At 46.7% G+C, this 26294-nt stretch overlaps 1 protein-coding gene across 4 annotated transcripts in view; it reads right to left on the reverse strand.

Annotated features, from left to right (window-relative positions):
* Nucleotides 1-26294, reverse strand: part of LOC122894293 (myocardial zonula adherens protein) — an 89355-nt gene that overhangs the window by 26633 nt on the left and 36428 nt on the right. For 3 of the 4 annotated variants that reach the window (XM_044231910.1, XM_044231909.1, XM_044231911.1), the window contains exons 7-10: nt 24514-24639; nt 23376-23504; nt 18570-18649; nt 16787-16892 (exon numbers count right to left, since the gene is read on the reverse strand). In XM_044231910.1, the coding sequence (XP_044087845.1) occupies nt 16787-16892; nt 18570-18649; nt 23376-23504; nt 24514-24639 (441 nt within the window). Of the gene's footprint in view, nt 1-9059; nt 9830-16786; nt 16893-18569; nt 18650-23375; nt 23505-24513; nt 24640-26294 lie in introns of those variants that run through there. The other variant, XM_044231912.1, reaches the window with a different exon arrangement.

A 26294-nucleotide genomic window follows, 5' to 3' on the forward strand; every position in this document is an offset into this window, starting at 1 on the left:
ATCCCAACTCAGCCCAACCCACGCGACCTCCTAAGAGACACCCATCATGAGGCGCTATCTCTAAGTCACATATCTGAGGGTAAGTGTGTTATTTCTGACTGCTGACTTCAAAGTGCCTTCAACTATTGTCTCCTATAGAGCCCAGAACATGATAAACACTCAAAATCTAGCTACTACTGTGTTACTGCTGGCATTCCTCCCCACTTAGACTGGGAGCTTGAGAGTGAAGACCTTGGTCATCTTTCTACTCTCAGATAATGAATGAATGAATCAGTGACTCCATCCGTCCATCTCTCAACAGTCTATTCCTTAGACTCCAGGGGAAAAATTGTCTGGAAGAGATTCTTGGGGGCCCTGATGGACCAAGGCGGATATACCCCTCCAAAGCACCCCCAGAATCAGGAGCCACTCCAAAATCCAGGATACCATGCAGCTGGCATGCAATTTCTACTCTTTCCCATACACTGAAGTCTGTAAATTTGACCTTGAAGAGCTTTGTGTCTTCTTCATGAAGCTGCATTTTGGTCCAGCTGTCACCTGGTGGTGGTAAATGACCCAAGCTCCCAGGCTCAAATCAGGGCATTAAGAAATGAGAACTAAGAAGCACTTATTTTCCAGACCTCATCCATTTACTGAACAGGAGCATAATCTTGTCCCAACAGTTAAATTTCAATATGAAACAGTAGACCCCCTTATAGAACAAAGGAAGAAACCCACCTTGGTAAAATCTGGAACCTCTTAACTAATGTTAATAGAATTTTTTCTTAGTTTTGTCTCAAAAAGCATGTTTCTTTGTAACTCAACTGAATATATGCATTGCAGCCTAATGATGCTAGATCTCTTAAGACTACAGCCCATTTGATATTCACAGTGGTGGTAGGGGGCGGAGGGGTACCTCTAGTTAATGGCTTTTCTTCACACTGGCCACTGTGGAGTCAGCTCCCTGGCTGATCTGAGCTAAGCAATCCCTCTGAGGCTATGGCCACACAACGGAAACACCTAGAGGGAGCTTTTACAAAATACTGACTTCTAGGCCTACCCCCAGAGATGCTGAATATATCACTCTCTTCCTTAAAAACTCTTCCAAACTTCTAACATTTGAACTCCCTAGCATGGACGTGAGGCCCTCCCATGGTCCCGCTATCTCCCCACTGTCATTTCAGGCCTGTCCTGTCCCCGATGAACCCTACACTTAAGCCAGTCCATTCTCTCAGCACTCCACAGACATGCAGTGGTCCTGCCTCTGGGCCTTTGCACAGGCTGCTGCTTTTACCACACATAACTTCCCACCTCCCACCCACCTCTCTACCAGGAAATCTGCCGTCACAACATACTCACAAGTCTCCCTCTTCTGTTCTACCTCAGTCCTTTGAACAAACCCCCATTAGGGCCCCTGACTGCTGCTACAATCCTTTGTTGACATCTTTCTCTTGCACTAGACAGCACACCCACAGGAGACACGTTACTGTATCAATGATCTTATACAAAAGAACTGTTCTCTTAGAAGATGTAATTGCCCTGTCAATCCACACATTTTTATAACTTGTTTTCGGGAGGTGGGGATGCTATAGTGAAAGAACTCCTTCCGATTTCTTTCGGGAAAAAGCCTGTATGTCAACTGGAACAAAATGAAACTGTGCCAGATTTTAAGAAGGTCCTGTTATGGATTTGGAGCAACCCTAGAAGTTACAAGGCTTCTCATCTTCCTGGAATTTGTTTCCCATTAGTGACAGACATTTAGGTCACAGGTCATTTCAGGTCAATGTCAGAAGATGATACAGTTCTATGATTAGAATTATGTGAATAGTACCTGATTGTGCGAGACTTGCCAAACATAACTATCGAGGTTGGGGATATGAAGAGAAAGCAACAGATATAAGAAATGCAGCAGCAACTAAGTATTAAATGTTAGACAACACTTAATGTGTTTTTTTTAAAGAAACTGTGGTTTAGGGGGCACCTGGGTGGCTCAGTGGGTTAAGCCTCTGCCTTCAGCTCAGGTCATGATCACAGGGTCTTGGGATCGAGCCCTGCATCGGGCTCTCTGCTCAGCGGGGAGCCTGCTTCCCCATCTCTCTCTGCCTGCCTGTCTGCCTACTTGAGATCTCTGTCAAATAAATAAAATCTTAAAAAAAAAATGTGATTTAGGGTGTCATGTGTTACCAGCTGCCTAGTAATAATATGCATGTCTCCGGAAAATGCCTTAAATAAAACCGTAAGCACACCGAAATGGAGCACGGAACTAGAAGTTATGTTAAAATGGACAATCACGTTGAATCGCATTAAAATCTGGCAAGGGCAAGAAAACTAGATTGTTTTCAGAGCAAATGAGGTCTATGATATAATTGCTTATTTTCTTGGGAATGTGTTTAATTTTGTTTTCATTCAAAGTTTAGGGATAACCAAGTAAGGCCCATAGGCACATATATTCAAAATCAGTGTGTGAGGGCTGTGTGTGTGTGCGCACGTGTGCGTGTACTGTGAAACTTGACCACACGTTAATAAAACTCCCAACCTCCACCACCAACACCTCTGATTTGCTACTCTTTCCCACAGACCCTCACTTCAAAAGGCTTTCTGCTTTAAGTTGCATTTATGAAGAGATAATTCATTTTCCCACTGAAAACTGTATCAAAGATGGGTAACTGCCAGTTAAAACTTCTAATCAAAAATAAGATAACCAGGATTATGAATTCTAGGTAAAAGTAAAGCAATAGGATACTTTATTATGAGTCCTCGTTGACTTCTCAGGGGAAATTATGCTGTTAGTGTATTTGAAAAGTTCTTAAGAAAAACAGTGTGAAGATTCCCCTTATTGTTTTCAAACCCCCTCCCCTCCCGAGGCCCAGTGAATCAATGAAATGACCAGAGCTGGCATGGAACAGGACTGCCAAGAATCTTCCAGAACTCACTCAGGCATGCAATCACCTTCTCCTTTTGGCTCCCCTTGTCCTGACAGGGCCTTGTTTGCCACCCACACTCTTGTTCCCCTCTGTGATCTAGAAAATAAAATTGTCCCCATTTCGGGGTGCCTGTGTGGCTCAGTGGGTTAAAGCCTCTGCCTTCAGCTCAGGTCATGATCCCAGGGTCCTGGGATTGAGCCCCACATCGGGCTCTCTGCTCAGCGGGGAGCCTGCTTCCTCCTCTCTCTCTGCCTGCCTCTCTGCCTGCTTGTGATCTCTGCCTGTCAAATAAATAAATAAAATCTTTTAAAAAAAATTGTCCCCATTTCCCTTAAAATCAGCATCATGTTCAATCTTCACGTACCCTGCCACAAGAAATAAGAATAATGGATACGCCCCACTCTTCCTCTGAAAAGGCTTTCCGTGTTTGCAACAGCTACTCTTAATTCTATCTCCGAAGTCTTGTAACACTGTAATTTCACAGTTATTGTATTTTTAAAGTGCATTCTCCTTGATAAAAACCACCGCAGTAAGAATTTTCAAAATAATAAAGTTACCCTCTTTTCCTAAAAAATAATAAAACATAAGGAAATATGACAAGATCAGAATCTGCCCTGCACTAATGCAACATAAAAGAACAGTTTAAAAAGGACAAGGAAAATGGTACATTATCTCATTCCGGGGGAGTGAAGGGAATGAATTAAGGCCACAACAAAACGAAACTGAAAAATTGCTAAATGAAGCTCTGAGTGGGGAAAATGAAAAATCAATGACGGAACGGAGGGAAAAAGGTACATTTTTCATCTTCATGATGTTTGATTGGGTTTGTAGAAATTCATTTCCAATTAATGTGTCTTGTGGCATTCAGCCAGGCTAGCTATGATCAGGGCACATATTTTAATCAATTTTTTTCTATTAAGTTTGAAGTAATATATAATAATAGAACGATACCATTCAAAAGGATCAGTTGAAACTGGCTTCTGAGGTAAAATAATCTAATTTGGTTTGATTTCTATCTTATATTAAAGATAACCCAGCTTCTCTGTGAGGAGAGGAGGAGCACCCTGCTTCTCCCCGGGGCCTAAACATGACGGGGCTGTATAAACATCAGGGAAGAATGGATACACTGGCTTTCCGATCTGACGGGGAATAATGTACCCCTGGGGAGGGAGATGGAGGGGTGTCCTGGGGACCAGGACTCTTGCTGGGTTTGCTGGTTATTCCCAGAAACAACCCTAGGTGGCGTGGTCATCCCCACAGAGGAGGAAACTGATCTTGCTAGAGTTTCATCACCCGTTGTTCCCTCAGCAATCCCCTAGGATCACCTCGGCATCAGGCTCAGTGTTAGGCACTGGGCACACAGCAGTCAGCCAGGAAGACCTGATCTCCACCTTCATGGACCACACATCCCACAAAGGCAGGCAGGCAGTGGGCAGAGAAACACCCAAGAAAGTGTAATAAAGGGAGAGGCACAGAGAAGTTTCATATCCCTGAGGCAAGAAGCACCTGCCGACTGACTGCCGGTGGGGTGAGGGCAGGGGTCAGACTCGGGGGCTGAAGAGGGTGACCGGCTCATCCCAGCTTTCCCAGTGCTGCCCAGGCTTTCACACTGGGATCTCATGTGCCAGGAGCTTTCTCACTCGCAGGCAAACCAGGACAACTGGTCACTCGAGAGCTGGATGCCAGCAGGGCTGAGATCTCCCTGAGGACAAGGCCCAGGCTCTTTCTCTCACCACACTGACATTCAGAGGTTTGCTGCCACCCTCCCCAGGGTGGTGACCTATCACTGCCACACTGCGGGGAATCAGGCCAGGCTGGGGAGAGCTGGCTGGGATCGTCCTTTACAAAGTGTCTGCTGCAGCCCTAAGTCTTAAGGCTGTTTTTTTCCCCTCTGACTTGGACAAAAGACTCTGCATTGAACAGGAATGTCCAGGGAGAGAATGGTTTCAGACGAACCTACGATGAGGCATGTGGCAGCCCCAGCTCCGCAGGTGGGACAGAGCTGGTGCCTCAGCAATGGTAGGTTTTACAATGTCCCTAAGTTCAAGTGTCCAGGAGTGTGGCCCTTCACCCGCATCAGCCAGGCCAGGCATCTCCCGGGAGCCTCCTAGCTGCCCTTCCAGCTTCTCTCCTCTCTGAGTCGCCCGGCTCCCTCCTGCCAGAGACGTCATTCTGGGGTCACATCTGACCAGGCAAAGGGCCCCACTGAGGAGGTAACACCAGACATTTTCTCAGCTTGGTGCTGAGCAGGTGCGAACCCATGACTGGTCTCCACCTCAATTCCAGCCTCTCCATTCTCCCTGCCCACTACCATCTAGTCAAACTAGACTGATAGCTCCTTGCACTCCCCCTCTACTTTCTGGTCTCCATGTTTTTGTTTTTTGTTGTTTTGTTGTTGTTATTCTGTATTTTGTCTGACATGTCCTTTTCCACCCATTTAGTCCCTGCCTAGAAAAATCCAATCCATCCTGTAAGACGTGGTCAGTTCTCATTCCCTCCCCAAGGTCTCTGCCCCCACACCAGCGCCAAGCCCCTCGCCTATGTTACATCAGTCAATCCTTACTTACAACAGCCTCTGAAGCAGGCAAGATTACCATCGTCCTCATTTGGTTGATAAGGAAACTGAATGTTGAAAACAACTGACTTGCTCAAGACAGAAAGCCTAGGGAAGAGAGGAGCATGATGCAAAACCAGATTGTTTTCTCAAAGCCTGTGAACTTAATCACTCCTGTCTCTAGCTTCCCTGTCCCCAGCATGCAGCTCAAAACCCTGCTTAATACTCGTCATAGTTTGCCTCGAGTTCTAGCAAGTTTTAGTATCAATCAGAAAGTTCTTTGATGGCAAGAACTTGATGTCTATTTTTGCATTTTGTTCATAAAAGGTGTTTCTGAAATGAGTTTTGATGGACCCATCAGGGCAGGAGAACAGAAGTACTGAAAGACAGTCAAGGGGAACAACTCCAGCTTGATAAAGGGGCTGTGAAAAACTCAATGGGGCAAGGAAGGAATACTGGCTAAATGCTATTAGAAAAACAAGCTTTCCATGAGCAGAAAAAAAAAAAAATACCAAACCCCCAAAAAACAAACAAAAATAACACACACACAAAAAGAAAAATGCAAAGTTGTTTACAGTATATACACAGAAATAAATTACACATGGATTATTCTTTATTTGTTCATCAAACATTCATTGAACACCTACTATACACCAGTGACTGTTCCAGATGTTAGGAGTCTAGCCAAGAGCGAAACAGAGAAAAGCCACTGCCCTTGTGGAGCTTACATTCTAGTGAGGGCAAGCAGACAACAAACAAGTAAGTGAAACAGAGAAATGCAGTATATCTATTCTAGGATGTAAGTGTATGGAGTAAAAGAGTAAGAGAAGATAAAGGCTATGAGTGTGGTAGGGGTTGTAACTAAACCATAAAGATGAAAAACAAAACTCTAAAATGATCACAAAGATATCCTGATGGCACAGATGAATGGATAAAGATGTGAGATATATATATATATACACACACACACACACACATACACAGAAACAATAGAATATTATGCAGCCATCAAAAGAAATGAAAACTTGCCATTTGTGATGACATGGATGGAACTACAGAGTATTATACTAAGTGAAATAACTCAATCAGAAAAGGACAATTATCATATGATCTCCCTGATACGAGGAAGTTGAGAGGCAACATGGGGGGTTTGGGGGGTAGTGAAGGAAAAAAATGAAACAATGGGATTGGGAGGAAGACAAACCATAAGAGACTCAATCTCACAAAACAAACTGAGGGTTGCTGGAGGAGGGAGGGGGGACAGGAGAGGGGGGTGGGGTTATGGACATCGGGGAAGGTATGTGCTATGGTGAGTGCTGTGAAGTGTATAAACCTGGCAATTCACAGACCTGTACCCCTGGGGTTTATAATACATTATATGTTAATTAAAAATGTATATATATGTATATATACATTATGATGTATATGTATATATACATCATATATATACTATGTATACAAAGATAGATAGATAGATGGCAAACAAACAAGACCCAAGACACAGCACCAAAGCATTAGCCAGTTTATGTAAAATGTGTGCCTTACACAAGATACCATAAACGAAGAAACACATTGGCTGGGAGAAGAAACACTGTGACAAATGATCAGTATCGCAGTATGCAGAGTCCCGACAATTCAGCAGCAGAAGTGATCGCCATATGGGAAAGTGCACAAGAGATAGAAACAGCCAGCTCATGAAAGAGGAGGAAGACTGAATGGTCAACACACTGATGAAAGGATGCTCGGCGGCACCCGGAGCCATGAGCAGTAATCTGGCTGGAGCAAATTACAACCAAAATAAAGAGGTACTATTTCACAGCCGGCTAAAATTATGGTCCAACAGTGCCAAGAGGTGGTGAGGATGTGGGGAAATCCACACTCCCGGTGGGTAGAAGTGGGCGCACCCTCCAGAGACCAACTGGGCAGTATCTAATGAAGGGGAAACTGTGCCGACCCAAGGCCCAAGCAGGTCCTCCTCCAGCCACGTTCCCCAACGACAGAAGCAAGGAGACTGCTTGGCATTGTTTGTAAAAGAACAAAAATCTGGAAACAAGTCAAACATCTGTCAATAGGACACATGATGTTACATTAATTCAATGAAATATTAGAGATCCATGAAAATAAATAGTGTAGCTTCATAGGCAACAACACCAAAAACAAAAACAAAACTGGGGAAAAGAGTAAGTTGAATGCTATAAACAATAAAATCTACTTACTTGGAGATTATAAACAAAGATGGACATACATTTTTAAACACATACATGAGGCTAAATACTGATAATAGGTAAATACGTATGCTGTAAAAACACCAAAACGTGGCCTAGATGGAGACCAAATGGCTTCTGAAGAGGGAGGGAGTGGGGAAGAAGGGAAAAGACCAGAGGAATAAAAAGAACCTCCTTCTACTTTTTTATTTTACTTGGAAAAAATCTGAAATATGCCAAGATGTTAACATTTTGGCACTTCTAGAGGAGAGTACCTGTGTCTTTGTTTTTTACTATTCTCTATCATTTTCCATATTGCAATTTTTTTTTTCAAATTAAAAAAATACACAAAAATGAGAAGCAAAGAGGGAACACTGGCTTTGGAGCCAAAGATCTTGTAGTGGCCCCAACACCATCATCATTTGCTGAGAGACTGCCAGCTACTTATTATTCAAGAGTCTAAGTTTCAGTTTTCTGTGCCCCCCCATGCCCCCAACCCCCAAAAACTATGCTATTCATATGCCCCATACGAGGATGAATGTGGGAATGTTAGGTCTAGACACATGGCCAAGAGGCATGAGAAACTTTCAGTAGCTGATAGTGACTTGAACATGAGTGCAACCTCACAAACTCTACGGGTAGAACATAGGCACCCAGGTCTCCAAGAAATATTGCACAGCCAATCGCAAACAATCTCAACAAAGAGAAGGTGAAGTCAGTGACATTTACAGAGGAAAGACTTCCTCCCTTAAAAGGACAGTTTATATCCTGAATATATTAATCAGCAGGTGTCATAAAAGAAACCTGCAATATTTCCATAACAGATAGGGAAAGAAAAGCTTCACACACATGGCGAGCTTTCTGATACCTTCTTAAAACATCACATTTTAGATAAGGTGTCTAAGATTTTAAAATAAAGAAGTCACTAATACGTCAAATATGAAAATTTTTAAACTGTAATGTATTTACTCTAAATAAATTCTGCTTCAAACACCTGAGTAACTCCTCCTTTGGGCGAGGATGTGAGGGGCCAAGGGACAAAACTGTAGCCTTAAGAATCCCAGGCTTCCTTCGCCACCCACTGCTTATTTGCTATCATGGGGCAGAAGCACCTGAATGAGAGACCATAAATACTGACAGAAACCATTTACCTGCCCACTCTGCCATGGGGAAGTGGGGGTGGAGACCCACCCAGCGCCTAAGTGACACCCTGTCCCTTAATGAAGCCACTCCCTCAGCCCAGGCTGCCAGCTCATCAGGCTAACCCACACACTACTACCACCACAGCTGCCGCTGCTACCTCTACCAGTCTTCAGTAACACTGTAAAGTTTTCATGACTGACCAGGCCCTGTGGCTTGCCTCAAGAAGATCTCTATAAAAATGAAGCAGGCATGGAGTATATTTCGCTTCAATATATTTCGACCAAATACATTTCTCTTTCCTTCAGACAGACCTCTCCTTCCCACAAAGTTAGCTGAACAGTCTACATGGGCAGAACGCGCATGGAGATACAAAGCAAACCAAACCCGGCCTCAACAAAGAGAATGCTACGTTGACTAGCGCTTTGGATCTCCATTCCAAGAGGACACCTGAAGGCCACTTCCCACATGCAAATATAACCAAACCACACGGACACCTGGCCGCTTCCGCGTTACGTGGGGGTGATCTGGTGGGGAACACTTCCTTCCCGGAGCACTCGAGTTCTTCAAGCCTGTGTCCCATCCTTAGCAGGTGTCCTCAGCAGCTTTCCAGAAGGGAGGCTTCCTTTTCCAAGATCTTAGCACCAGCCTCCACCTGGCAGTTCCTGAATTATTTTTTAGTATTATTTCTCACAGCAGCTCTTTGTTTGAGATCTAGGAACCCAAGCTTCTAAAAATATCCCTTGAGTTCTCGGGAGTCTGCAGCGTGAGGTGGGACAAGTGGCGGTGAGGGTGTGTGGTGTTTTCACAAATGAAAGCCCTACGTGGTCAAAGTTTCCTTTCCACAGCATGTCCTTCCGTTTCGTTCATCGGCTCCTCACAGAGAGACATGCCACCTCTTCCCAGCAGAGGATAAGTGTTCTTCTAATCTCGAACAGTAAAAGGAATTGCTTCCAACCCAGGCTACCATTTTATCATCTTCCAAAGAACCGGAGACTAAATCTGGAGAAGAGCTCGTGTGACATGATCTGGAAACAGGGGAATTGAGTGGATTAGGGTTGTGGGCTCAGTGCTCTGGCTCCGTTCCCCTACCCCCCATTGGTTACACTATGAGGGATGCTCTGAATCACCTAAACACAGGGAACTGGGCAGAAATGTCCTTTTGTGCGGTACATTTCAGCACAATACACAGTAGTTTTAAAACGACCTAAGTGCTAACAAACGGCTGCTCCGTTCAAAATGGAATATTCTTGGAATGGAGAAAACATAAAAAGGTTTTAGTTGTCTTGTGTGTAAATATTCTACTCAAGGGACTGGCGGCTGAGATGGAACAGAGCACGGAGCACAGGAGAGACGAGAGAAGGGCTAGCCTGGGTGGCTCAGTGGGTTAAAGCCTCTGCCTTCAGCTCAGGTCATGATCCCAGGGCCCAGGGACCGAGCCCCACACTGGGCTCTCTGCTCAGCGGGGAGCCTGGTTCCCCCCCACACACACACACTTTCTGCCTGTCTCTCTGCCTACTTGTGCTCTCTGTCAAATAAATAAATAAAATCTTCAAAAAAAAAAAAAAAAGAGAGAGTAGCATTACAAGGATTCCATTTGGCTCATAAGACTCCCAAAGCAGAGAAGGACAGCTGTGTGTGTGTCTGTCAAGAAAGCAACTTGGCTACTTTTGCTTTTAATTCCTTTAACTTGACACAGCAGGATCCCATCCACCCGTAATGATAATAGTAGCAGCTTGTGTTTATTGGGTAGTTCCTACGCTCTGATGAATATGCTGTAAGTATTTTATGTGCATCATCTCATTTAACTCTTACCAAAAATATCCTCTTGGATGGATAGTGTTATTAACCCCATCTTACAAACAAGAAAACCAACTTTTTGAAGCTTCCACAGTTAATAAACGCAGGTCTGACTCTCAAGTCCTTGCTCATGTCCATCATCTCTGCCGCCTCTCACTGTGTACCCTTCAAGGTCACTAACTGCACTTCTCCTAGGTATCTAATGCAGGGGGTGCCTGCAAATTCAGGGTCGAGGGGGTAGGTTCTAGGAACTTGAAAAAAGGAGAAGAGAAGCCCTGATTTGCGGACTGGCTCAAGAAGAGCCAGAAACCAGAACCCCAAACCACAACTCTCGGAAAAGTTACTCATCTGTTCTCTCCAGTCTGGGCTGTTTCTCCCCAAAAACTGCTGCATTATGTAAATGGCTCTCAAAACAAGCAAACAAACCAAAAACAAAACAAAACAAAAACAAACAAAAAACCCAAAAGGAGGGACGCCTGGGTGGCGCAGTTGGTTGGACGACTGCCTTCGGCTCAGGGCGTGATCCTGGAGTCCTGGGATCGAGTCCCACATCAGGCTCCCAGCTCCATGGGGAGTCTGCTTCGCTCTCTGACCTTCTCCTCGCTCATGCTCTCTCTCACTGTCTCTCTCAAATAAATAAATAAAATCTTTAAAAAAAAAAAAAAAACCCAAAAGGATGAAAATTAAATACATTCAAGTTCATTTCCTAGGAATTGCCAAACTGTTCTGCTTCATTTTGCACCTGAGAAGCAGCTATCATTTCAACAAGGTCCTGTGTTCTCTTTCTACAGAGGTACGGTGGGGGGTGCCTGGGTGGCTCAGTCGGTTAAGCCTGTGCCTTCAGCTTAGGTCATGATCTCAGGGTCCTGGGATCGAAACCCACATCAGGCTCCTTGCTGAGCAGGGAGCCTGCTTCTCCCCTGCCTGCCATTCCGCCCTGCTTATGCTTGCCCTCTCCCTCTCTCTCTCAAATAAATAAATAAATAGGTAGAGTGAGACCAAGTATAAGGTCTTGTCGATAGACAGAAGGAATTTAAAGCATGGCAAGATCTGACACCCATACCCATAAGCATGAGGGAAGGGGATCCCTGAGAACCACTGCTGGTCTCTTTGTCAGTGGCAGGTTCTCAGCTTCCAAGGCCACTAGGTGGACTAGATTTTGTGCCCTTAAGTCTAGTTATTTCACAACTAGGTATGTGCCACCTACCACCTTGAGGCCATCTCTCTAGATGCATCCGGGGAGCCTCTGGGAGGTTTTGTATCTGGACACCACCGGCCAGTACGGCAGGAAGCATGGGCTGTGAAAGCACCCTCTCCCGATGGGGCTGGCAGCAAGTGCTAGATCCCCTGAGAAGACCACACGGTCACACTGGGACCAGCTCTCTGCGTCCCTGCTCATGGTCCTTGCTCAGTGGTCTCCCTGTTTCTCTTTCCTGGTGCCATAACCACTCCAGTCCCAGTTCACCGCCAGCTTTCCAGCTCAGGGACAGCAGCTTGTGAGAGAGGCAGACTGAACATATGAGCACATAGAGACCCTGCGTGGGGACCCAAGCCGCCGCTCTAGAGATTCCGAGCACTGCTTCTCCATGCTGGCTGCATACTGGAATCTTGTGCAGCTTAAAAAAACAAAAAACAAAAAACAAAAATCCTAACCCCTGCCCTGCCCAGCGCCCTCCTCCCACTGCCATCTGCCAGGCCTGGCATGTTTTAGAGCTCCCCAAGTGAGTCGAACGCGCAGCCTGGATGGAGAAGCACTAATAGGAAAATCCACTCCTTTCCGCCTTTGCACTCATCAAACATCTAAATCACAGAGGGGGACAAGTGGAAATGGAAGGGCTTTCTGCAAAAGAAAAGTCTAAAGCCAGAATGGTTTCCTCTGCCACTGAAAGGACACCCGGCGAGAGACATGCTGCTGGAAGAACCACTTTGTCCACGGAGACCGCAAAGAGAAGCGAGGAGGAGGAGGTAAACTGGAAGCATTCCTAACGCTGAGGAGGGAGGTCAAGGAGCTCTCTATGAAATTACCATGTAGTCACTGCCTGTTGGCAAAAATGTGAGACGCCCCCCTTTTAGAGAGCAAATATGAATTTATTTTCTCCTCCAGGTAATTTTCTCCTTGGCAGGAAAGCTGCTTTGGTTGGCAGGGGACTGCCTGGCCTGAGAGCAGGTGAAGAGGTGGGAATGACCTGCCAGAGGGGCGGAGGGGGCAGAGGGGGAGGGGCAAGGAGACAGGAATCTGGCATCAGGCTCCGCCCAGACTTTTGCTCCTCCCCATTTCTGGGTTCCCTGTAAGGTAAGCTAAGAATGCAGCCTGACTCAAGACAAAGAACCTTCAATCCCAACCAGACTTTCCAACAGAAGAAGGAAGCCGATGCGCGAGGAGTCTGGAAGGCAGGTCCCATGAGATGGTAAGATCCAGAAGGGCAGGACCACACCTGTCCCCGGGCACAGAGGAAGTGCTGGTGCTTATCTGCCGAATCCACAGAGCAGTGCATTTCCCCACAGGTGCTATTTTCAGTCCCTCTATATTTTGTGGCAAACCTTAAAAGTATAAAAGGGGCATATATGGGCTCATTTTGTTGTTTTTTTTGTTTTGTTTGGGTTTTTTTTTTTTTTTTTTTTTTTGTCAGAGCCACAACCAGTTAGAAGAATTAGTGATGGGAGGGAGGTAACCAATCCCTGACATTCACCACAAAAGGAGACGTAATTTGCTAGAAAGATCTAGCCTGCAGGTGTCTGGTCCCACACGTCACAGAAGACACTATGCTTAAACTCGACCCCATAAAAGGTATACCAACCCCTCACTGAGCAGGGCCCATCCTGCACCGACCTGCGGTTAGCCCATCTTGCACACTGAAAGTCAAGGCCTTAATGGGCCAATGACTGCAAAACGGAGGCTGGCTGGTTTTTATTCATTGTATTATTATTAAGAAACTAGGTCCTACTAAAAGTGGAAAGAAATACAGGGGTTAACATTTAAGGATTCCAAGAACCTCAGTAACACCCTTTTTCAGTTTTTCAGTTTTGAGCTGAAAAAAGCAGCTCATCATTTCAGTAAACAAAGTTTCTTTGTAGACATTATGGCAAAAATGATGCCAGCAGTGGGTGCAGACTGGATCCCCACCTCTGGGAGATGTGACGCTCCATGCGCACGAGCTTTCAGACTTCTTGTGCGGCAAGCAAGACTGTCCCTAACATCTGCCACACAGAAAGTTTGCCTCTATTTCTAGGTCAAGTTTGTCCCAATATCTGGATCATGGAAGGTCACAGATAAAAATGAACTTCTCAAGTCAGACGTTATCAATCTGCTAATTGTGCTGCTTATGCAAAGGAAGGATAATGCCAAGATCACACATCCCAGTAGACAGTAACGCAGACTTTCTATAAAGAGCTTCTAGCGCAGGTCCTAAGGAGTGTATATGTGAGGGAGGGCTACCTTCCCAGGGAAGCCGATATTAGAAATGTTTTTTTCACGTGAAATGAAAATCTGAAATTTGCCTCTTTGCAGTACCACTCAGGGCTTGTGGGCTGGCCTTGCCTCGCAACGCTAAACAAGAAAGCAGGGACGCCTAGATGGCTCAGTCAGTTAAGTGGCTGCCTTTGGCTTGGGTCATGATCTCAGCATCCTGGGATCAAGTCCCACATCAGGCTGCTCGCTTGGCAGGGTGCCTGCTTCTCCCTCTGCCTCTGCTAGTGCTCTCTCTCTCTCTTACAAATAAATAAATGAAATCTTAAAAAATAATAATAATAAAATCTCTGGGGAGCCTGGGTGGCTAAGTGGGTTAAAGCTTCTGCCTTTGGCTCAGGTCATAATCCCAGGGTCCTGGGATCAAGCCCCACATCGGGCTCTCTGCTCAGCAGGAAGCCTGCTTCCTCCACTCTCTCTCTCTCTCTGCCTGCCTCTCTGCCTACTTGTGATCTCTGTCAAATAAATAAATAAATTCTTTAAAAAAAAAAAAAGCATTCTGAGACGTGAACTCAGCTCTCACGCCTCTCCTTGGCCATCTCTTGGCCAAGTCCTTCAGCTGCTCCCTAAATCACTAGAGCTCTCAACTCCTTTCCAACCTGACTCTGCTCTTCCAAATGTGTTTATTGGTCGATGCCCCTTTTCAATGTTTGCAACTTAAAAAAAAAAAAAATCCTCGCACCATGGGCTGCAGCAAATGAAAGTGTAAACCATCCTTTTGTGGCATAAGTTAACATGGTATTCTGGGAAAACACCTTCATTTTTACTACTGTTTTAGGTAGTTGCTAAAACTTAGAATAGAAAGTTGCTCTTTTCTCTCCGGTCCCCATGCACTGTGGAAACCCAGATGGGAGTGGTGCTCAGTCTGATGACGGAGTCACCCTACCTTTCAGCCTGCGGTTTCATTCTGGTGACTGTGTCTTCCAGACCCCATCAGCCAGACTTAGAGAAGCTTGTTTGGGAGACAGTGCATCATAGGTAGAAAAGGCAGGCATGGACAGTGATCTTTATATGCTTCTCTATTTTCATATATCGATTTCCCTTGGCTCCCCTCAAATGGGTTTCTCTGTTTTATTCCAGAAATTAGAAACCAGAGACTCCTAAACCACTTGAAAGTGTCTTTGGAAGAAGGATCTCTGACTTAGGAACCAATCTCCAGCCCCAACAGATAATAACCGAAACAGAAGCCAAGCGGTACGAGGCTCTACAATAAAATCTAAGAACAGGGCACACCACCTCGCTGTGGTGAGCTGGAAGAAATGCAGGTCTCCGCAGTCGAAGGCACATGGGGAAACAGGGACAGCCTTGGCCAGAGTTCCTGTGGGTGAGATTCAGAAGCAGAAAAGCCACGATCTGACAGCCGTCACCGCCTGAGGTGCTAACGAAGCATGACCAAGCAAGGCTTTTCCTGGGCAAACACGCTCCTGATGCGTAGCCGGTGTTGCTAACTGGACAGGACCCACCCATCCCTGTGGTTCCCGCCGGGTGTGCAGTGGGAGTGCAAAGGGTCTCCTCGTTCTTCTGTTCTGCTCTCTGACACTCGCAGATGCGCCAGCGTAAGACTCGGGAGTCAGCACAGTATGACTGCATTTCTTATTTAGGCAACAGATTGCACCTCATGTGTATGTTTATCCGACAAGACAATAACGTATCCCTCCCCAACCTCACGGTCCCCTGACCTTAACCTCGCTCCACTAATATCGCCAACATTTTAGAGATTAATAGGCATATTTTAATCCTCTCTTTGTCTGTTACGTGTGTAATTTATCAGCAGGCATGCTTTTAATTTCATAATTCGTGAACAGGTAACTTTTCAGAGCAGGGCTTAATATAAGGAAAGTGGGTTTTTTTTTCAGTTTTTCCACAGCCAACCAAACGTTTAATTAAATTAGAGCCCTCTCGATGCACGATAGAGAGTTAGACGTCTAGGGAATTTATAACGTTGTTAGGACTAACTGTTCCTTTTTTTCTATCCGATGTATTAATTGAGCAAGAAAGATACAAGAATATGTGACTCACTGTACTACAGCGTGGATTTCTCCTACCGAGCACCACGGGAAAGAGAGACGGATTACAGTAACACAAGTGAAAGAACTTTTTTCCCTCTGGCAGAAATATAAATGTTCAACTTACCTGTTTTTTTCCATTTAGAAAAACGGACAAGTGAGCTATGTCCGGCACACAGTAAACATGTAACTTGGTCGGATGTCCCACAGACAGACGGACAGACTAAGGATGGAGAAGAGAATGAGGGAAGAAGGGAGAGGAGAGAGGAGCCAGGGAGCAGGGGAAAAGGAGACAGCTGTCCACTGAGGAAGGAAAGACGGCGTGGTCCCTGGGAGAGAGGCAGCCAGGTGCAAGGACCTGCAGAGGCCTGAGCTGAAGGAAATGTTCCTTGTCACACCGGGGGCTCCCCTGAGCTGTAGGCCCCGCCCCTGGGGAATCGCAGCCCTCTGAAGGCCAGTGAGCTTATAAAATGCGCTTCCAGGCCTTCTTAATTGTGACACTTTGATCTGATTAGAGGGATGATCACCAGTCCCCGGGGGGTGGGTGAGGTGGCACATGCGAGGAAATTTCCCTCTGGCCATGAAGACAGCGGCCTGAGGACCTCCACTCGGGAGCCACAGCGAACTGAGCTGAGAGGCAGAGCCAGCTGGAGGGCTGACGGGTCCCCACGACAGGCAGCCGTCCTGGCCCGTGACCTCTCACAGGGGCTTACCTCCTCAACCATCTGCTTGACCTTCTTCTGCTGACAATGCACCATGTCGTCCAGGTGCCGGATCCTCTCCCGGAGGCTGGCCGACGCCTCCTCCAGCTGCTGATACCTGACACAGGGAGCAGAGTGAGGCGCCGGGCCCTCAACCAGAGCAGCCCCACCAGCGCAGAGGGTCGTGGTGGAAGGGAGCCTCTCCCGGAACAGGAAAGGCTGCTCGGCCACACATGCCTCCTACTCCGTGAGTCTCCCGGGGGGCTCACTACCTGCCAACCACCCACCCCGGGAGGAGCAAGGGACTTTTACTCATGTTCCCTCTTGCAAGGTTCACCTTGTATAAGGACAGCAACACTACTTTCCAGGGTCTGAAATGGAATTTGGGGAATACCACGTAAGAATGGGGGCTCTCTGTCTGGGGGTTAATATAATACTGTTACACTATACATTATACAAGTCAAATGCCTTGATTTGGAAAACAGAGGCAGCGGGAGTCTCCAACCACGACCCGCTATCTGAAATCAAGGGGCCGAGTCCTGGGAAATCTGGAACTCCAGTTGTCTACACATCATTTATTCTGAAAAAACTGGGAAATACGGTGAAAGACCTTCTCTGCATCAAAACAAATGGGGCCGCGTCCTAAGACACTTGACATTTTGTCTTAGAACAGCACAAACCACCCTCGGCCTTTGCTCAGTTCGGTGAGACCAAAGGAGCAGCAGACATCCTCTTCAGGGTTTGGGGGCCACTGGAATGGAGCCGGGGACATGGGGTCTGGCGGTCGGCTTACCCCTCCCCTCTCTGCCAGGCTACGTTACAGTCTACAGAAGACTGCGAAGTCCGAAGTTGCAGAGAGGAAGGGAAACAGACATTTTGCAGCACGAACCACATGGCAGGCAGCGGGGGCCCCAGCTCCCTCGCAGTTAATGACCCCATGAGACTGGCGCTCACCGTCACTCCCTCCCCTTTAAAAGGAATTCTCACGGGGCGCCTGGGTGGCTCAGTGGGTTGAAGCCTCTGCCTTCAGCTCAGGTCATGATCCCAGAGTCCTGGGATCGAGCCCCGCATCGGGCTCTCTGCTCGGCAGGGAGCCTGCTTCCTTTCCTCTCTCTCTGTCTGCCTCTCTGCCTGGTTGTGATCTCTGTCTGTTAAATAAATAATTTAAAAAAAAAAAAAAAAGGGAATTCTCACTTTGCAGATAAGTAAGGAATCTTAGCAAAGCTGCAAAGTTAAGCAGCTGGTTCAAACTGCTCGAATCATCCCAACCTCGCTTTCTTTCAGCAGAGGGCGGTACACATCCTCTCTGCCTTCTGATTTCCAGGGAAGACCATGCACTACCACCTCCTCATTTTTGATGCAGATTTTTATATGCCCACAGACAGGGCACAAGGCCAGGTTTGAGTAAACAATGTCTGGACACACAAAAAGAGGCATTTTAAAATTAGTTTCCATTGCAGTGGTATTTAGTCACAGATGATGTGTGTTCTCATCAACAAGGTGCATCCTATGGAGGTGAAGGTCATGGAGAACATTTAGAAACTGAACTTTTGCACCCGAGAGAGCCTGCAGGGTGCTTCTCTGCTCTAACAACCAGTCATGGGTTGCAAGACGTGGCTGTGAGCGCCCAGAGAAACTAGCCCCAGGGCAGAAGCTCTCAGCCCTGATGTTTGACACATAAGAGTCTGCAATGGTGATGACCAAGGGAAGGAAAATTCGAGGACCTGCTGAGCCCACGGAAACGCAGCATGTCCACCACCCAAGTCCATTACGCGGTAAAGGGCATCTGTCTTACCTTTCCTTGTCAGAGTCCATTATTTCCACTGACATTTCTGTTTCGTGCTCCAGGAGCTGGAGTTGCAGCTGATGACGTTCCTGAAACAGACACCGATATTTGAATCAGTGCATGTAGATCAAGTGATTCCAGCACTCTTGGGGTCAAGTCTATAGGACGCCCAGTGGGGTCTACGCATCCACCCACCAGAGTCCAACCGAAGCTTGAAACTGCCAAAGCTCCTGGTCTGCATTTACAGATGTGTTTATGAATTAGAGAAATATGCTGGATAAAGCCATTCAAGGTTTCTTTTTATGGGGCGACTGGGTGGCTTAGTCAGTTAAGTATCCAACCCTTGGTTTGGGCCTACATGACAATCTCAAGGTCATGAGATTGAACCCCACGTCAGGGCTCCATGCTCAGCTGGGGGTCTGTTTGAGGATTTGCTCTCTGCCTCTGCCTCTCCCCTGCTTGTGTGCACTCTCTCTCCAATAAAAACAAAGAAATCTTTAATAAGTCAATGAATAAGTATCCCATCAACCTAGGTTCAGATATCTTGTGAGAATTTATAGTTCTAGAAAATGAAAATCCATACTCCTCAGTCAGTGGCCTGAGATATTGCAAAATTCTTGAAGAATTTCTGCATCATCAAGAAAAGAATCTCTGGAATTTGGGTAATACCCTATATACTGAGCTGGGTGGTGGCTACACGTGGAGGTTCACTTGTAAAAGTGTGTTGTGACCATCAGAATAATGGGTGGCCCCCCCAGCAATGGCCAGATCCTAAGGCCTGAGACCTGGGCACGTGTGGCCTTACCCAGAAGGGATTAAGTTAAGGGTCTTAACATGGCCAAATGACCCTGGATTATCCAGGGTGCCCTTATTGGCAGGAGGAAGAAGGGCTGAAGCCAGGAAGAGACAGAGACTGGAAAATGCTACACTGCTGGCTTTGAAGCTGCCCGCTGGAGCCCCGAGTCAAGGAACGCAGGCAGCCTCTAGAAGTTAGAAAAGCCGAGCAAGGGGCCTGGGTGGTAGTGGGTTGAGTCTCTGCCTTCGGCTCAGGTCATGATCTCAGGGTTCTGGGATCAAGCCCCGTGTCGGGCTCTCTGCCCAGCTGGGACCCTGCTTGCCCCCCTCTCTCTGCCTGCCTCTCTGCCTACTTGTGATCTCTGTCAAATAAATAAATAAAATCTTCCAAAAAAAAAAAAAAAAAAAGCCTAGCCAATGGCCTCTCCTCTAGAGTTTCCAGAAGGAACCCAGCCCTGCGGACACCTTGATTTTAGCACTTTGGATCTCCAGGACCATAGGACAATAAACTGGGGTTGTTTTAAGCCACTCACAGTGGTGATTTATTACAGCAGCCATAGGAAACTAGCACATGTTTCAAGCCGTCCATTAAGATGTGTACCCTTTGCTGTATATATGCAAATTTTAAAGTTTATCCAAAAAGATAATATAAGAATATGGACTATTATTTCCTCGGACAAAGTGGAAAATGTTAATAAAAGTATAGCACCCCATTGGGGCGGGTATGTGCTATGGTGAGTGCTGTGAAGTGTGTAAACCTGGAAATTCACAGACCTGTAGTCCCTGGGGCTAATAATACATTATATGTTAATTTTTTAAAAAAAGTGTAGCACCCAGGGGTACCTGGGTGGCTCAGTCAGCTAAGCGTCTGCCTTCAGCTTAGGTCATGATCCCAGGGTCCTGAGATTGAGTCCCATGCACGGCTCCCTGCTCAGAGGGGACTCTGCTTCTCCCTCTACCTCTGCTTGCTGCTCTGCCTACTTATTCTCTCTCTCTCTGCCAAATAAATACATAATAAAACCCTCAAAAAAAAAAAGTAGCACCTATCATAACCAAAATTGCTCTAGAAATATATTATAGACCTTGGTGTCATAGATTTCCTTCAAATGAAATTTATCAAACCCTGTTCGCTGTATCGGGAGATTAACTTACATGAGACCCTCAGTACTCCTGTGCTTCTCATCATTCTCAGAAACTCTCCCAACAAACTCTTCCCTCCAGATTACTGAAAACACGGTCGCTGACACACTAACTCCCACCACTGCTGAGGCTATAAGCCGGAGTATCCAAGGAACAGACGGAAGACATGGGGGAACCATCCGCTCTCGCAGAAAGAGTATAAATTACCACTGGTGGATTTAGCCTCATGAGGGAAGACCAACTTTCAGTGGGGATCTGTTTTTGTTCTTAAATCTTTCCAACAAAGACACAGCCTTACAGCCCACCTGGGGAGAAGGCTCCCCTGTCCTCGCGGGGTTCGCGGCTGGCTGGCAGTCTACAACGGCCCTGAAATAATAGTGATGGACCTTTCAGAGATGAGCACCGCCAGTGGCAGATGCCCCCCAAACAGCCCTCTAGAGTAGGGAAAGTCCTCACTTCCGGCACACTTTATTTTTTTATTTTATTTTTTTAAAGATTTGACAGGCAGAGATGACAAGTAGGCAGAGAGGCAGGCAGAGAGAGAGGAAGGAAAGTAGGCTCCCTGCTGAGCAGAGAGCCTGATGAGGGGCTCAGTCCCAGGACCCTGGGATCATGACTTGAGCCGAAGGCAGAGGCTTTAACCCACTGAGCCACCCAGGCACCCCCCGGCACACTTTAAAAGTTCAATTTTTTTTTCCCTAAATGGAAGTACAACAAATCTTGAATGCACACTACCCAATAATTTCTTACATTTGTACATGCCTGCGAACACACTGCCCAAGCACAGACTGTCACCTTTTCTGTAGCACGGTCCCTCAGCGATCACACTCCTTAGGAGATTTTTACTAATCAGGGGAGAAAAAACAGTGTTTTGAAAATCCAAAAATGGGTGCAGACAGGACACCACACTGCCACCATTCATGCGTGGGGACACGCTGTCCCCAGAGCGGGTGAGAGACAACTGCTCTCTCTCCTACTCTGAAAGAAGGATCTCTGAGGGAGAAGCAGCCATTAGTTGGAACACCTATTCCTAGTGGAATAAAGCAAACCTATCTCTCGCCTAAATGGAAAAGAGGATTTAGAGAAAGGACAATACATTTTGATATTTTGATTCGCTACAGAAAAAGCTGACAGAACTTGGGGAACTTCCTGTATCCCACAAATGCTGGCAGGGAGGACTAGCCTTCCCACCTCCCTGGCCTCCTGCCCATCACCTCTCACACAGGCACTGCATGGAAATCAGTGGGGAAAAATCCTACTTTGAGAATCCCAAGGGTACAAAGAAGATCAGCTATTTAAAAAAAAAAAAAAAAAAAAAAAAGTCCAGCTAAAAAAAGCTGACTCTGGGGGCAGACACCTAGACAGGTCTGTAACAAAATAAAAATCAAAGCCCACATTTTTGAGCCACTACTAAATGCCAGGCACTGGGCTTGGCACTGTGTGTGGACTTCTCTTGTTTTACTGCTCACAAAGCTTTAAGTAGAAGAATGTTTACTACCAGCATGTTACAGAAGAAGAAACTCGGTTTGGAAAAGTTACTGCCCAGAACTAGAAAAAGAGTCAAGAGTCAAACCCTAGGTCTACCTGATTCTAAAACCGTATCTGTAGCCACCCCACAGGCAGGAAGTTGGCTTCCTATCCAAACCAGGCCGCCCGCTCACTCTGCGCCTGTATGTGGCCGGAAAATCTGTCACCCACGGGGAGGACTGCCATGACCAGTTGGAGAGGAGAGGGAATGTGGGAGAAAGCTCCTCTAGGTTCTAGAGGATGCCATCACTGCCCAATCTTCATGACCATCACCAGCCCATACCCTCTTCTCTTCAATAAAAGTTGGGATTATTTTCCCAAGGAGGGGAGGTGGCATTGTAACAGACTCTTTGCTCAAGTCTCTCCCAAACAAAGACATTTCCTAAGTGGGAACCCCCCCAAGCCCCAAAGCTCCAGAACACGGAGTTTCGTGCCATTCCCATCCTGGCTGCAACTTGCCTCATCAGGAGACTGGAGGGGGGTCTACGCTGTAGACACCAGAGGTAAGGAGACCGCCCTCAGAATCACTGGAAGCTCAGGCATTCACCTCGCCTGCATTGTCCCTACCCCTGGCTCGTCACCAGCCGGGGGACATTTAGCCTGAGTTACCGAGGGCTCCGACGTCACAGTCTCGGCAGGTGGTCACTGACCTGCAGGCCCACAGCTGCTGAGAGCCATTCTCTAGAAACCAGCCACAGCTTTGCCCCCAGACTACCACCCCACCCCCAGAAGTCAGCGGTCACCTGCTGAAGGTCACCCTGCCTTTTTCCTTCTTCCTGCTCTTTCTCTTTCCTCTCTCCCACCGCTCCTTCCCGTTTTCCACTTTCTGCCTAATGTCTGGTTTCCTCCCTTGCTCTCAAATGTCTTCTTTACCTCCGAGCTCCTGTCTTTCCCAGCCTACCCCCATCCCCACTCCCAATGCCCACAGAAGACGTGGTGACCTCACTCGGCTGGCAGATGTTGGGTGTCCAAGAAAAGCCAACCTTTCAGATGCAGGCCCACTCAGGGTGCAGATGGAACATTTATATAAGGCTTGCTTACTCCGTGAGTAAATGGAAGTTCGTGCTTGGGACCCCAGCAAAGCAGGGTGTGAAAATACGAATTTGGGTAAATATTTACATATGGAATGTTTTTTAAAGCATCGAAAGAGTTACCATAGGAAAAATGAGAACTTTGTCGGACCGCATCAGACCTTATTTTATAGCTCTGTCTTTCCTGTTTAAATGACAAATCGGAGGGATGTGGGGGATGGGTGCTGAGGGCGCCTCACGCCTTCAGACAGGCCTGCGGGGACTCCAGAGAGGTGGGGAGCCTGGGCAAGCGGGCGCTGGGCCTAGGGCAGTTGTCTGTCACCTTTTCCATGCGCTCAATCAGCCTGTCCAGCTCTCCGATCCTCCGGTCCTTCTCCTCCAAGCTGATCTCCGCCGCTTCCATCTTTTCATTGGCTTCCTCAATTGCTTTCAGAAAACTCTTGGTTTCTTCCTGCAAAAGAAGCACACTGTTCTCAGCACAGCCTTGGAGACCCGAGGCTGCTGACTAGGGTCCCAACAGCACCAGCCTTGCTGAATCATGGGGTCTCTCTAGAAGCACACCCTGGGGGCCTAGGCGTGTCATGAACTCATACCATGAACTCTTGTGATTCTGGGTCTCACCTGGAAAGAAAGAAATACCATGTGGCTTTTTAATGGGTCCAGTTCTTTTTTCTCCTTTCTCCCCCTGACTCCTTATATCTTAAAAAAAAAAAAGCCTGCAAATCTTATTTCTCCCTTGACTGGATGCTCGAATTGTCCGCCTATTTGCCAACAGCATAAAGGGCAGTAGGGCCATATCTGGAATTGAATGTAGAGTGTTAGACCCTTCCCACATATTGCAATGTACCCACTTGGTCAACCATCCAGCCCCCGTATAGAGCTTTGAGAACACAAGATAAGGCAGCCACCGCTCCCTGCCTTCAAGGAACTTACACTCGCTCCTAGGGAAGCCAGGATGTGAGGTGTACAGTCCAAGTCTAGTAACGGGAACAAGAGAAGGCCACAGCAAAGAGCAGAAAGAGCGTGGGCTTCCCAAACACGGAGGGCACTTCTCATGAATGGGAAAGACTTGGTGCATGGGGGCGGGGGATAGCATTTTCAAGGCTTTGCAGGAGCTCAGGGAGGAGCGAGGGCAGGGAAGGAAGGGCATCTCAGGGAAAGAGGAGCAAATGGAGGGAGAAAGGGCACAGCTGCACAGAAGCCCGGACACGCCGGAGAGTCTAGCCAGAGAAAGGGGGGTATTCAGAGGCAGAGACTGGGGGCTATTCAAGGCAAAGAGGGGGAAGCAGAGAGGGAGGAAAAGTGGGGGAGGGAAGGAGCCAGTGAATAAACACCTTGACCCTCTCCCATGTTAGCGTCCGCTGACTCCCCTCCAGGCAGAAACCCTGTTCCCGCAGCCCCCCCAACAATGACAGAGGGAACATTCTCCGTTCCTTGGTCGGAGGCTAGGACGTACACACCAGGAGAGCCTCCTTCTCGGCGCTGTGCTTCCGCTGTTCCTCCTGCAGCTTCTCCTCATACTGGCTGTAGAGCTTCTTGGTCATCTCTCTCATGACCTCGGCGTTGGCTTGCTGGGAGGATTCCACCTGTAAAGACGCGCCCGTCAGAGCTCTGGCCTTTGCCGGCCCTGGGAGCCGGCCCCTCTCACCAAGTGGGCAAGGTGTGGACACACAGCAGGGAACCCGGGATGCTGCTTCGGGACAGAAGCAGCAGGAACGCAGGGGAGAGGGACAGCGGATGGGTAGGAAAAGACAAGCCTGTACTTCACACGGTGGTTTCAGGACAAAGACCTTCCACGGGAGCAAATTTTTCAAAGGACAAATGTAGCTAAGTGCCAGCCCTGTCCCCCCAATTTAGCCACTTTTAAATTGAATTCTCTTAGGGCGCCCCTGGCTGTCACAGTCGATTAAGTGTCTGACTCCGTTTTGTCTCAGGTCATGATCCCAAGGTCGTGACATCAAGCCCCATGTCCAGCTCGGTGCTGGGCATGGAGCCTGCTTAAGATTCTCTCTCTCTCTCTCTCTCTCTCTCTCTTTCTCTCTCTCTCTCACCCTGTCCCTCTCCCTGTTAAAAAAAAAAAAAGTGAATTCTCCCTATAACGTGTCCACACTTCACTATCTTCTTAATCCCTTTTTTCAAGGACTTTTCTGGCCTAATGTCTTTTGATCCTGAAGTTTTATTATCTTTTATTTTATCAATTTTAATAAATCTTCTCTGGATAAAATATCCATACCCTAATTAACCTCAGAAGACATGCTTTTCAAATTCTGGAGTATTCTGTTGTGGGCTGGAAAAAAGATCACTACGTTATTAGAATTGGGTCTGAGTAGAATAAGCAATAAAATTTAAAATGTTAAAAAGGTTACCTATTGAAGGAAACATTAAGAGACTAAAGGGAATGTTACAGATACAGATATTATATTTCTGAATATACTGTTTTGTAAATTTGACTCTGAGTTAAGTAAATCATTTATCTGTTATAAAAAAAAATAATAAATTTCAAGAAATTAACTACCAAGGCCATTCAATGGGAAAAGAAGACTCTGAGAAACAAATTGAGGGTTTTGGAGGGGAGGGAGGTGGGGGTTGGGTGAGCCTGGTGGTGGGTATTAAGGAGGGCACATATTGTCTGGGGTACTGGGTGTGGTGCATAAACAATGAATTTTGGAACACTGGGAAAAAAATTAAATAAATGATTTTTAAAAACAGTACAGACACAAATGGCTAGCTGCATGCAAAAGAGTGATATTAGACACTAACACACCATATAGAAAAATTAAGCCAAAGTGAATCAAAGGTTTAAGTGTAAAAGTCAAAAGTGTAAAAGCCAAAGCTATAAAAGTCCTCCAGGAAAACATAAGGTAGGGGCACCTGGGTGGCTCAGTGGGTTAAGCCTCTGCCTTCAGCTCAGGTCATGATCTCAGGGTCCTGGGATTGAGCCCCACATCAGGCTCTCTGCTCAGCAGGGAGACTGCTTCCTCCTCTCTCTCTCTCTTTCTGCCTGCCTCTCTACCTACTTGTGATCTCTGTCTGACAAATAAATAAACACAATCTTTAAAAAAAAAAAAAAGAAAAGAAAAGAAAACGTAAGGTAAATATTTGTGACCTTTGGTGAGGCGATGGTTTCTCAGATACCATACCGAAAGCGCACGTGACAAAAGATACATAGAAAGACTTCATCAATACTCAATATTAAAAATTCTGTGTTTAAAGGATACCATCAAGAAAGTGAAAAACCCAG

The sequence above is a fragment of the Neovison vison genome, chromosome 13 (genome assembly GCF_020171115.1).
Source record: "Neovison vison isolate M4711 chromosome 13, ASM_NN_V1, whole genome shotgun sequence".
Lineage (NCBI taxonomy): Eukaryota > Metazoa > Chordata > Mammalia > Carnivora > Mustelidae > Neogale > Neogale vison.